Genomic DNA, 12,312 nt, shown 5'->3' with positions numbered 1-12,312 from the left:
AAGCTTGTTAAAATGAAGGCATATCTAGTAAGATCTACTGATATTCTAAAAAAAAAATTTATAGCACAATTTAAAAATTCCTTCCAGGCCTGGTTGGTGTGCTCAGTAGTTGAGCATCAACCCATGCACCAAGAGGTCACCAGTTTGAGTCCCAGTCAGGGCACATGGCTGGGTTTGGAGCTCGATTTCCAGCAGAGGGTGTGCATGAAGCAACAAATCGATGTTGATGTTTCTCTCTCATCGATGTTTCTATCTCTCCCTCTCCCTCACTTTGTCTCTAAAATTAATTTTAAAAATTAAAAATAAAAGCAACATCTTTTAAAAAAAACTCCTTCTAAAGAAATAGCCTATGTGTTTTAGTTATGGAGAATGTCAACAAACATGCTAGTAAGTGAAACAAAGGTAAATCTATGGGCTTGGAAAAGCTGGGTTCCCCTTCCTCCCTTGACACAGCCATTCACCAGCCAAAACTGGTCAAGAACAAGGTGTTTCTTGAGCCCTTTTCTGTGCAAAACTCAGTAGTTCTAAGTGGCACGAGGCCAAGACAGTTCCGATTCAGAGACATGCACTGGGTGTGTATTACATGCCCAACTTTGGACAAGGTGCTTCAACTTCGCAACAACACTGTAAGACCGTTGTTATCGTACTCACCTTACAGATAGGAAATGTGGGTTAAATGCTGGTGAGTGAATTAGATAAGTGAGAGGCCTGGGCTTAAACCATGATGTCTGACCACAAGTCTAGTAGTCCAGAGAGACTCAGAACCCAAATTGTCATGTAGCATCAGAATCCAAATATCACTAACAAAGCCACAGTTAGGAATATTTGGGATAAATATTATATCTATAGTCCCAGGAACACTCATACACTGTAGGTGGAAATGCAAAATGCCTCAAAAACTTTGCGTGGAGGTTGGGGAGGAGGAATATGGCAATAACTAACAAACTGTATGACATTACTCGGTGACCAAGCCTTCCCACTCCTGGGAATTCACCCGGAAGACACCCTCCTACAATATAAAAGATACATATGCACAAAGTTATTGATTAAAGAAAAATTTATAAGTAAAAACTATCTAAATGTTCCAGCATAAGAGATCAGTTGAGTAAACTATGGAATATGTATTCAATTAAGTTCTACACAGCTGTACAAAAGAACAAGAAAGCTCTCCATAAATTGATAGAGATTTCTAGGAAGAATTACTAAATGAAAGAGAAACAGAGTGCAAATGAATATATGTAGTATGCTCTCTTTTAGGTGAGGAAAGGGGAAAAGTTGAAAAATATGCTTATTTTTACAAACAGAAACACAGAGAGGATAAGCCATAAAACACTGAAGTTGGTTATGGACAAGGAAGTGTGAGGCGAGGGAACAGGATTGAAGGAATATGGGCATCAGCAATACTGTTCTGAATGTGCCTTTTTTGTATAGTTTTACTTTTAAAAGCATGTTAATCTTCTATGTCTTCAGAAAACAACATCAAATAAATAAGGAAACGAGGAGGGGAGCTATAACTGAAAGCAAACTGAAACAAGGAAACCTAACTGGTAGATCTCACATGAAGTCTAGAGCCACAGTAACAGGGAAGGCGGAAAGATGGGCCAACCCACGGCCCTGCTATTGAACACGGAGGATATCTGACTCTGCCCTCAGACTGGGCAAGGTGCTCTATGCGAGTGAAAGCACTGTGAGCAACCATCAATTTTAGTGGTTGCCCAAAAGCAACTCTGAGGCTATTTTAGGGGAATTTTAGAATTGAGCAAATGAGTAAATGTGCTTCTGTTGTTGGGAGCCAAGGTTCTCATGGACAAAGGACATACGAATTCGAAAGGAGGGAAGGCAAGAAAGAACCCAGCGGGGATAAATGGAAATTAGAGCTATGGCATGAACTCTGATTTCTAAAACGTGTACAAGCACGTTTATATGAGCACATACGTATGTATGCATTTACATCCATATGTATGTGTATATGCATTCATACACTCCCCACCTTTGTCCACTGAAAGGACCAAGAAACAAAGTTACCCCAGTAGCAAGGAACACATCTAACACCCAGATCTTGAGCTACAAGGAACCAGGGCTCTCTGGAGAAGTGGTTAATAAGAAGGTGGATGTGGGGTAGGTACAAGATGCACCTGAAATACCATGTTGTTCCACAGTGAAAAGAGTGACAAAAAATGACAGGGGCAGGTCAAAAGAGCACAAAAGCCAGATTCAAAGGGCTTGCACTCGCTCAATCATTGGGTACTGTAATACATTGTAAACCACTGGAAAAAAAAAACACACCAGAAATTAATAAGTCCATGCCAATAACTAATTGATAAGTAAATAAGTGTGACTCTTGCTTACAGTAGAATGCCAAGGGCTGACCGATAAATATGGAGGGAGTGGGAGAGCAAGAAAATCAGCATTTTGCAAGCATCACAGTCAGCAATCTGATCAGGCAAGAAGCCTCAATGAATGCTAGAGCGGTAGGGACATTTTGAAGGGGAGCAGGGTGTTTGCATTGAATTAAAGTATCTCCCCACAAATTACTTATTAGTTGGAAAGGAGGAAAAAACACACAGTAATTATACAGTTGAAAATCGGGCAACACCATGACTGGGTGGTCAAATTTAACCAACAGAAGACAGATGGTCATCATGCACCTCCAGCTGTACCCTGAGAGGAACACAACCTCACCCGTGCAGCTTTCCAGCTGAGAACACGGGAACAGTCTAATAACAGGAAACAACAGATGAATATGAAACGAGATAAAACTGTATTCTTCAAAAATGTCAGTGTCATAAATAACAAAAATGTTCTAGATTTATCACTATGCTCAATACCTGTAATTAATACAAAATAATACTGAGTATAAGCTACAATTGAAATAAATTTTAATTAAATAAATAAATGGGAACCGGGTGGGAGAAACATTTCAGATTAAAGAAGGCTAATTAGGTTCTATCCTGGAAGGGGAAAACGCTACTAAGGACATTATTAGGTCATTGGAAAGGGAAAGTAGATGATAGGAGCATTATAGCAACATAATCTTTTTAAGTTGATAACTGTACTGTGGTAACATCAGTGACCATCTCTATTCCTTTTTTTTTTTAATGTTTTAAAATATATTTTTATTGATTTCAAAGAGGGGAAGAGGGATGGAGAGAGAGATAGAAACATCAATGATGAGAGAGAATCATTGATCGGCTGCCTCCTGCACATACCCTATTAGAGATGGAGCCTGCAACCCGGGCATGTGCCCTGACTGGGAATCTAACCAAAACCTCCTGGTGCATAGGTTGATGCTCAACCATTGAGCCACACCAGCTGGGCCGATCCCTGTTTTTAGGAAATACATACAGAAGTATTTAGAGACAAATAACATGTGAAACTTATTCTTGTTTGATTTCAGAGAGGAAGGGAGAGAGATAGAAACACGAATGATGAGCAAGAATAACTGATCGGCTGCCTCCTGCACACCCCCTACTGGGGATGGAGCCGGAAACCCAGGCAACCCAGGCATGTGCCCTTGACCGGAATTGAACCCAGGACCCTGCAGTCCACAGGCCAACGCTCTATCCACTGAGCCAAACCGGCTAAGGCTGAAACTTACTCTTAGATCATTCAGAAAAAGTGTGTGTGTGTGTGTGTGTAGATAACAAAAAAAAAGAGAAATAAAATGTTAACAATAAGTGAATGTAACAACAGGTGGCCATGTTTCTGTAATATTTTGCAGATTTTTGTAAATTTGGAATTGTTTTCAAATAAAAAACCTTAAAAATAATCTATAGTTTCACTTAACATGGGAAAGGAACTCTAGCTTACGTAAGTGAGGCGTCTTGGACTTATTGACGCACAGGGACAGCACCTGGCCATCCTCCTTCCCCTGCACTCTCTCGGAGCAGGCCGAGTTCGGCCAGTGGGTCTAATTACTCCCAGCCAGAGCTGCCAGGAACCTTTTGGTTCTACATCCTGTCACACTGGGTAAGTTTAGCTGAGGTTAGTTTCATGATGCATTATACATAAAAGTAATCTGAGTAGCATTTCTTTTTTTTTTTTTTTTTTCATTTATTCAACAAATATGTGTAGTGCATGCCAACTTCTGGGCCTACTGCTGGGGACTGCACTTTCTCCCTGTTGATGAAACCAAGAAATTTTGGGAAGATCCGAAAGTCCTCCGTATTTTTCACAAAAAACATTCAGTCTGCTACTAATCAGAAGCAACGTTACCTCCCAAAGGCCCTCCAAATCTGCCCACTTCTCTCCATCCTTGTGTTGACTTCCCTCTCATCTCCCCTTGATCAGCCTGCTTCTCTGCCTCTGTTCAATTCGGGTCAAGGGCACATACCTTGGCTCAGGCTCCATCCCTGGCCCTGGTTGGGGCACGTGTGGGAGGAAACCAACCAATGTGTCTCTTTCACATCCATGTTTCTTTCTCTCTGTCTCTCCCCCTCCCTTCCACTCTCTCTGAAAATCAATGGAGAAAATATCCTCGGTGAGGGTGAGGACTAACAACAACAAAAGTGGAACTAGACCGTGTTCCTGGCACAGGGTGACACTAGGAAGATCTTCTATCTGAAGGACATTGCTGTCTTTTGGGAACTGAATCTATGAATTTGGCCCTAACAGAACTGAACATGCTGAGTTTAGTCTCTGACGGATCCAGCCAACCAGAAAACCAGCAGAATAAGCATTTCAGCCATTTTTCAAGCTGACTATGATTACTGTTCCAGGTGATGGGTTTCAGGGGACTTTTCTATTTAATCCATGATTACAGCGAGGCATCCATAATAATCAACTTAATTCTACCATTATGTAAATCACTGCCTCACAGGGAGAGGTGCCCTGGTGGAGAAAGAAGGCTCCACAAAGCAAGAATGCTCAGGAAACGCATTGCTTGGGCTAAATTACTGTGCTGTTTAAGTTTTTTCATTTTCCTTTGATTCGAGCCTGAGTTATGTGACCTGCTTTACCACCGTCCTAAAGATCACTGACACCAGGCTTCACAACCCAGGAGCGTGCAGCAGGGTCTCAGGTCGTACCCATTTCTTCTCACAGCTCCAGAAGGAACAAGCACTGAGTATGTAAAAAACCAGGTCAGCCCAACTGGTGTGGCTCAGCGGTGGAGCATCGACCTAGAAACCAGGAGGTCATGGGTTCGATTTCCGGTTAGGGCACATGCCCAGGGTGCGGGCTCAATCCCAAGTAGGGGGTGTGCAGGAGGCAGCCGATCCATGATGTTCCTCACTCATTGATGATTTTCTCTCTAGTCTTTTCCCTCCCTCTTTCTAAAAATCAATAAAACATATTTTAAAAAAACCAACAGGTCATTCCATGGAGACTGCCTGTAGAAAAATAACGTATCAACTTTGTTGTTATTCTCTGCTAATTATGAAGAAATCTAAGAAGTGGAATGTTTAAATTAGCTGTGACTTTACCAGTTAGTTATCCCATGGCAGTAGAAGAATTTTAAGGCTCTGTTATCTATCTATACTAATAAAAGGGTAATATGCTAATTAGGGTGGACGTCTTCCAGAAGAACTTCCGGACAAAGCCACAGTGGCTGCGAAGGGCCCAGGCTCAGGCCGGCAATGGCAGCAGCAGCAGAGTAATGGGGGAGGTGCCTTCACCTGATCCGCCAGGTCACCTCCCACAGAGGGAGGCCAGACTGTGGCTTAGGCCAGGAGCCGAGGCAGAGGCTATTAGGGGCGATCAGACCAGCAGGCAGGCGAGCGGTTAGGAGCCAGCAGTCCCAGATTGTGAGAGGGATGTCCAACTGCCAGTTTAGGCAGTCGGACATCCCCCAATGGGTCCCAGGTTGGAGAGGGTGCAGGCCAGGCTGAGGGATCCCCCCACCCCGCTATGCTCACCCCCCCATGCATGAATTTTGTGCACTGAGCCTCTAGTCTATATATATATAAAAGGCTATGTGACCGACTGTACGTCCATCTGACTGTCTGACCTACAGGCCGGTACATATGACACACACTGGCGATTTAAAAATAAACATTGACTCCCACATGTGTGATACATATAAAGCTCTGAAGTATTAACAGGATCTGCGGAAGGAGAGGTTGGTCTGATTCCAATAATTGATTTGTCCCTGTCTGACACTGGCCTCCCATTTAAATTAATTCGAAGACAGTTTCCCGTGATGCCAGCATTTGTGATGAATATTAATAAATCACAAGGACAAACTCTAGACAGAGTAGGAATATTCCTACCTGAACCAGTTTTTGGACATGGTCAGTTATATGTTGCTTTCTCTCGAGTTCAAAGAGTGTATGCTGTTAAAGTTGTAAATACTTCATCACAAGGGAAATTAGTCAAGCATGCTGAAAGTGTTTTTACTCTTAATATCATATACAGGGAGATATTAGAATAAGTTTAGTTAATTTATCAGTCATTGTTTTTATCCATGTTGTTTTTATATCATGTTTTTGTTGTTTTTATATCATGTCTTTGTTGTTGTTATAGCATGTTATTATTGTTTATTTATTAATCAATTTACATATTATTTTCATATACATTTTATACTACTTTTCTTTCATCTCTGACACTTCTATTATAGAGAAAGGGCAATTAGTGATATTAAAATATTTATTCTATAAATTTCCTTTCAATGTGCACGAATCCATGCACTGGGCCAGTAGTAATAGCATAAAAGTATTTCACCAAAGGACCTCACTCACAAAAATAACTTAGATATAAAGAAAAAATGACTTTGAATAATACTAATGCTGCCATGTAAAGTCATCATTTTTTCATCATATTCCTATTAAAAACTTGAAACATTATTTTCAATGCATTGAACAGACGGTACACCTTACATGGTCATGTGAAACCAGTGGCAAGATAGAAAAGTAGGTAACCTTACCATCTAATTACTTATTCTACTTTTTGGATGATTTTAATTCAATCTTATATATTAGCACATTTAGGACTGATATGTCTAATCAGGAGTTGAAAAACTGGATTTCCTTCAAACTAGACTGTTAAAAGAACTACTCTGAGGTTTTTGGACTATTCTTTCTCCTCCATCCCTCCCACTACCTCCCTCCCTTCCTTCTCCTCCCGCAATGATATTTTCCCATCGATTTTTAGAGAGAGTAGAAGGGAGAGGGAGAGACAGACAGAGGGAGAAACATCGATGTGAGAGAAGCACATCGACTGGTTGCCTCCCACACATGCCCTGACCAGGGCTGGAAGCCTGCAACTGAGGTATGTGGCCTTGACCAGAATCGAACCTGGGACCTTCCAGTTCACAGGCCGATGCTCTATCCACTGAGCCAAACCGGCTAAGGCTGGACTATTATTTCTTTAAAAATCTGGAATTTACCCCTTATTACAAGTTAAAACTCATTTCAAAATCCAATTTTAATTTCATCAATAAATGGAAGCATGTCACACAGTGAAAAGAAGGATCACTGTATTTTTTCTAAAAAAGGAACTGATTAGTAATGTCAGATTTTTTAATCTGGTGGCACTTAATCTCAGTAGATCAGTTCATTGGTTATTCAAAGGATATTTACTGAGCACCTGCTACCTGTGAGGTATCACATTCTAGCTATAGTTACAGTCACACTTTTCCTGTGTCTCAACTTGCAAATGCATAAGCACAGATTTTGTTAACCTCCTTTTTACAACAAATATCTCAACAATTCAATGCCATTCACTTTGAACTTTGCTCTGCATAAAGTTAGTATTGAAGAGAGAGAAGGGTGGATTCTGCTACATCATATTCTCACTCATTTATCCCATAGCAGTACTAGCACTTCAGGGAGCATTATTTTCACAGGTGGATTAAAAGCAAGTTTTAATATCCTTGCCTTCTTTTGGCCAGTTTCCTAAAAGCTACCTGTCCAGGCATGAAGGCCCCCCCAGGTTCTGACAGGTACTGTGCCATTACCCACACAACCCTTAGGACACAGCCACGCTGCAGGGGGCGGACCAGCACTTTTGCACCCTCGCCTTACATTCTCCTCTAAAAGCATCCAGAATTTCCCATCTGATTTATCTGCCACACCCAACTAAGGAAATAGCAGAAGTGTGACTCCCTACAGATGGTTTAATTTACTCTTGGACAAAATTAGGACACTTTTTAGCCTGTATGCAGGCTGCACCCTTCTGATTATACGAATCCTTCGCAGACAGCACCAAAAAGCAAATTACACTAATAAAGACAATCGCCTGCTATTCTCTTTTCTGCTCTAGGAAGGTTTATTTCCCTTTGCTAAAACTAAAGTGACATTTCTCCTTCACCAACTCATTCGTTTCTACCCTGCCCCTCCTTGAGCAGTTGTGCACTTAAGTCCAATAACCAAGTTCCATGTGATTGCAGCTGAAGAAAACACAGCAGTCATACTTCACAATGTCTTTGCAGTTATCAATGAGGAGACGAGATCCCCCTTCTCAGCTAAGCTAGGTGCCAAACAAACACTTACATCTTTTCCCAGTACTCTGAGTTCAAACTGCGTCTCCTTGAAGTGAACCTTTGTAATTCGAGGCCTGAAAAAAAAAAAAAAAGCAGGTGGTGGTGGTGGTGCTATTTTTCAGAATTAACCTTTCATAAGTTCAGTGGAAAAAAGATAGGCTCATACTGTTTCCCTCATATACTACTACGATCACTGTAGAGTTCCCTTATACCCTTCTGCTCTATACACCTCCCTAAACCAAACTCCATTCTCAGTCTGTGCTTCTCCAGTAAATGCACGCAAGCTTGGATTCCCCGGCCCCAACAGTGCTGCCTTCCCAGACCCAGTGCAGAGCCAGAGAATCCTTGGTCCCTCTCACACCTTCCCACTTAGTTAGAACTCAGGGTAGTCCTGGAAACCCAGGCCAGCAGTGCACACTCGAACTCGTAGGGAATCCTATTACACACAGCTTCCACGGACAAGAGTCCAGAATCACAAAGAAAATTTCTCTGAAATTTACAGAGAAAATATTATACTGATATGCATTGGGAGGAACTTTATAGCCAATTTCACTCATATTTATCAGCCGCTAGAAATGTACCTGTTTTCTTTTCCCAACCCTTTCACTGACACACAAGTCCCATAAACCCAAAACATACAGTGTATAACTTGAATACCAACTCCGCCACAGTTTATACTTACCAGAAATACTTCCCCACTTGCTTTTTATTCTTGTAGACAACAACACCAACTGGAGTTAATCCTAAGAAATACTCAGATTTGTTTTCTCCCTGAAAAAACAAACATATGCCTATAACTGTAAATGTATTCATTTAAACGCACACTATCAAACTGTAATTGGCCATTCAAACATAATTTGTCAGATTGATATTGGATCTAGTTTTTGAAAGTCATCAGCTTAGAAAGCTAGCTAAGCTATGATGGTAGCTAACTTGCTGCTCATTGTTTTCAAAGTTTTAAAGAAATTTTTTCTAGTGCATTCATACTTGCAACCTCAGTTCATTAAAAGAACCTGGACTACTAATCAAGGCCTCTGATCGATGCACCCCATTGTTCAAACCTGGCTGCACATTAACTAGAATCACCCATGCAGCTTGAAATGCTGATGCCTGGGTATTACCTAAACCAGTTAAATCAGAATCTGCAATGAAGGGGCCCAGGTATCAAAAACACAAAAGTGCTCCAGGTGACCCTCCTGTGCAGCCAAGGACTAAGAACCACTGGCTTCTACCAACGGTCCCTTACCCGGGGCTCACTGATCTTACTTTCTGTTCACCACCACCCTCTCCAGAAAGTTCAGGCAGCCACCTGCAGGCATACCGCTGGATTTTCTGAGGTCACTATCACGCTCCTTCCCACTAACACCTGTGACTTTAAGACTGCTCAAAATTTTAAAATACAGTCTCTTCTGATAAAGACTAGAGACCCTTAATTTCCAGGCAATGATAAATCTCAATTAAGAAAATGGGATTCTGAAATGAAAAAGTTGCCGAGTGGGTGCCAAGGACATCCACCGAACTGTCTGTTTATGTTCATCTTATTTCTACTCTGAGGTCCAATAACAGATTGCAAAGTCATAGTCCCAAGGAACATTAGTTAACTAATAAGTTTTGAAAGAATACCAACTGTTGCCCACTTTCAGTTTTAAAAATTCAATCTTAAAGGAATGTATGGAAGAGTCTAAAGAATCCAGTTTATTTACCATAAATTCCTACTGCCCACAAACATTGTGACTTGGGATAATCATTACACAAACACACAAGTATTTTGCAGAAGACTCTCTTTTTATACCTTTCCTATAAAATACATTTTTTTAAAACTGGAAACCTAACTAGATAAGTGTAGCTGGCAGGGGAAAAGATAATTAGCCCAATAAATTTTAGAAGTGTTCATGAAAGACAATTGTATAGAGCATTTAATGATCTAATGAAACTGAAATTTAATATATCAGGGAACTACTACTTTCCCCCATATATGTAACTTTTATTACCACAGTAATGGTATATATACTCAGGGACACATCTAACTCTTTACAAACTCTGAAAACCAAAAGACATATTACAAAATAAATGCATGACTGAGTTATTTACATTACAGTAGATTTATCAGGGTTCCTTAAAAATTGAGTCCCCTAATCCAACTGACAAACACTCTGCCTTTTATAATCTTTAGCAATTCATTTCCTGTAAAGGTACAGGGCTCATTTTCTCAAATAATCAAATTTGACTATTGCTAACTAAACTCATAAAATGAAAGGCAATCACATTTCAATCTCACTGGCATAGAATAACCAATTGAAAACCTTAGAGAAGTGGTTCAAAGGTTAAGACCAGATCCAGAACATTCAACAGAGATTCAGTATAATTGCTCAGTGACTATATTCAGCAAGTTTTCATCAGTTACTAAAGAAAATCTGCAAATATATTTCTCATAATGCAATGGCAAAAACTACAATAGATGCCCGACCAGTGTGGTTCAGTGGTAGAGCGTCAACCTATGAACCAGGTCACTGTTTGATTCCTGGTCAGGGCACATGCCCGGGTTGTGAGCTCGATACCCAGTGGGAGACATGCAAGAGGCAACCAAGCAATGATTCCCTCTCATCATTGATGTTTCTATCTCTCTCTCCCTCTTCCTTCCTCTCTGAAATCAATAAAAATATATTTTTAAAAAACTACAATAGGCAGTAACTATAATATTGACAGAACCCACAGATGCAATAAAGAACCACAAATAGTTGTAGCTGTACTGTTGTCTAACGCCTACTTTAAGTAATTTTATTAATGTTTTTCAGCCGTAAAACCTATTTTTGGAAAACCCTCCTGTTTTCTGCCTAATACAATCAATTACAGACCAATTTTAAATTGTTTTGACGTTTAGCTAAGCCCCTTGGAACTGTTTTCCAGATTGTGTTTTCAAGCCCAGTTAATTGTTTTCTACACATGGAAATATAATCACAGACTTCTATGCAAAACTCATTAGGATTTAATCCACACAAGAGATTCTCTGTGTTTGAAAAACACAGATGAAAAAGCATCATCTGCTTTCCACACAACAGGATTGCAGCTTTCCTTTGGGAGTTTCAGTGGCACTTTAAGAAAAATGTCATCAGATTAAAATATTTTGTGTTAATTAAATGTTACTCACATAGACGGGATGGAGGTCAACGCCGTACATCTCCAGGGATTTTGCAGTCCTCAAGTAATTCAGCTCTGCTTCAGAAGGAGCCTGACCCCTGAGCCCAGCACAAAAACAAAGAGCTTACTCTATGACAGCCACAACACAGGGAATGAAACCATGTTCGCCATGTTCCCTGGAAAAAGAAGTAACCCTTTGTGCTAGTGCAAACCCAAGTCTTTGTACTTCAAGAAGCCCCTTGCCTTCTTGATGACAAAATTGTACACCCCTGAAACAAGGTGACACTTGTATCAAGTTGATTTCATTTACCGAGTCTATTTTTGGTCATTATAGCCAGTCCCAATGTCCTAGCATATATGAAAAATTCTCCGTTTTAGAAACCCCGAGAGAGATTAGTAAGAATACAAGCACTCAAAAAAGTATACCCTGACAAAGAGTGCAAAGCCTCCATGCACCAGCAGCTCTCCACCAGGAGCAAGAGGGGTGAGAGCAGTGGTGGGTAGCAAGAAGAGAATGGGCTCTCCACCACCCAACTAGGGTCTCAGCAGTATCTCCTGAGCACAGCAGTTTGGTATTTAGAAATGGTAAAAAATACTAGTCATTGTCTTAACACAAAGGATAGACATATTCCCCAAATATTTATTGGTGATAATATACAGAAAATAGCATTCATTCCTAATGAGGGTGAGAATTGGCCAAGAATCTCCATGGATGAGTGGAAATGGTGTGTGTGTGGGGTGTGTGTGTGTGTGTG

General features: G+C 40.6%; 1 protein-coding gene across 1 annotated transcript in view; it reads right to left on the bottom strand.

The window, feature by feature from the left end:
- Positions 1-12,312, bottom strand: part of EPB41L4A (erythrocyte membrane protein band 4.1 like 4A) — a 216,400-nt gene that overhangs the window by 71,084 nt on the left and 133,004 nt on the right. The window contains exons 7-9 of the mRNA XM_079790305.1: positions 11,568-11,655; positions 9,102-9,190; positions 8,430-8,493 (exon numbers count right to left, since the gene is read on the bottom strand). Coding sequence (XP_079646431.1) covers positions 8,430-8,493; positions 9,102-9,190; positions 11,568-11,655 — 241 coding nt within the window. The remainder of the gene's footprint in view (positions 1-8,429; positions 8,494-9,101; positions 9,191-11,567; positions 11,656-12,312) is intronic.

Source organism: Cnephaeus nilssonii (assembly GCF_951640355.1).
Source record: "Cnephaeus nilssonii genome assembly, chromosome: 2".
In the NCBI taxonomy this organism is placed as follows: domain Eukaryota; kingdom Metazoa; phylum Chordata; class Mammalia; order Chiroptera; family Vespertilionidae; genus Cnephaeus; species Cnephaeus nilssonii.
This window is presented reverse-complemented; position numbering and strand designations above follow the sequence as displayed.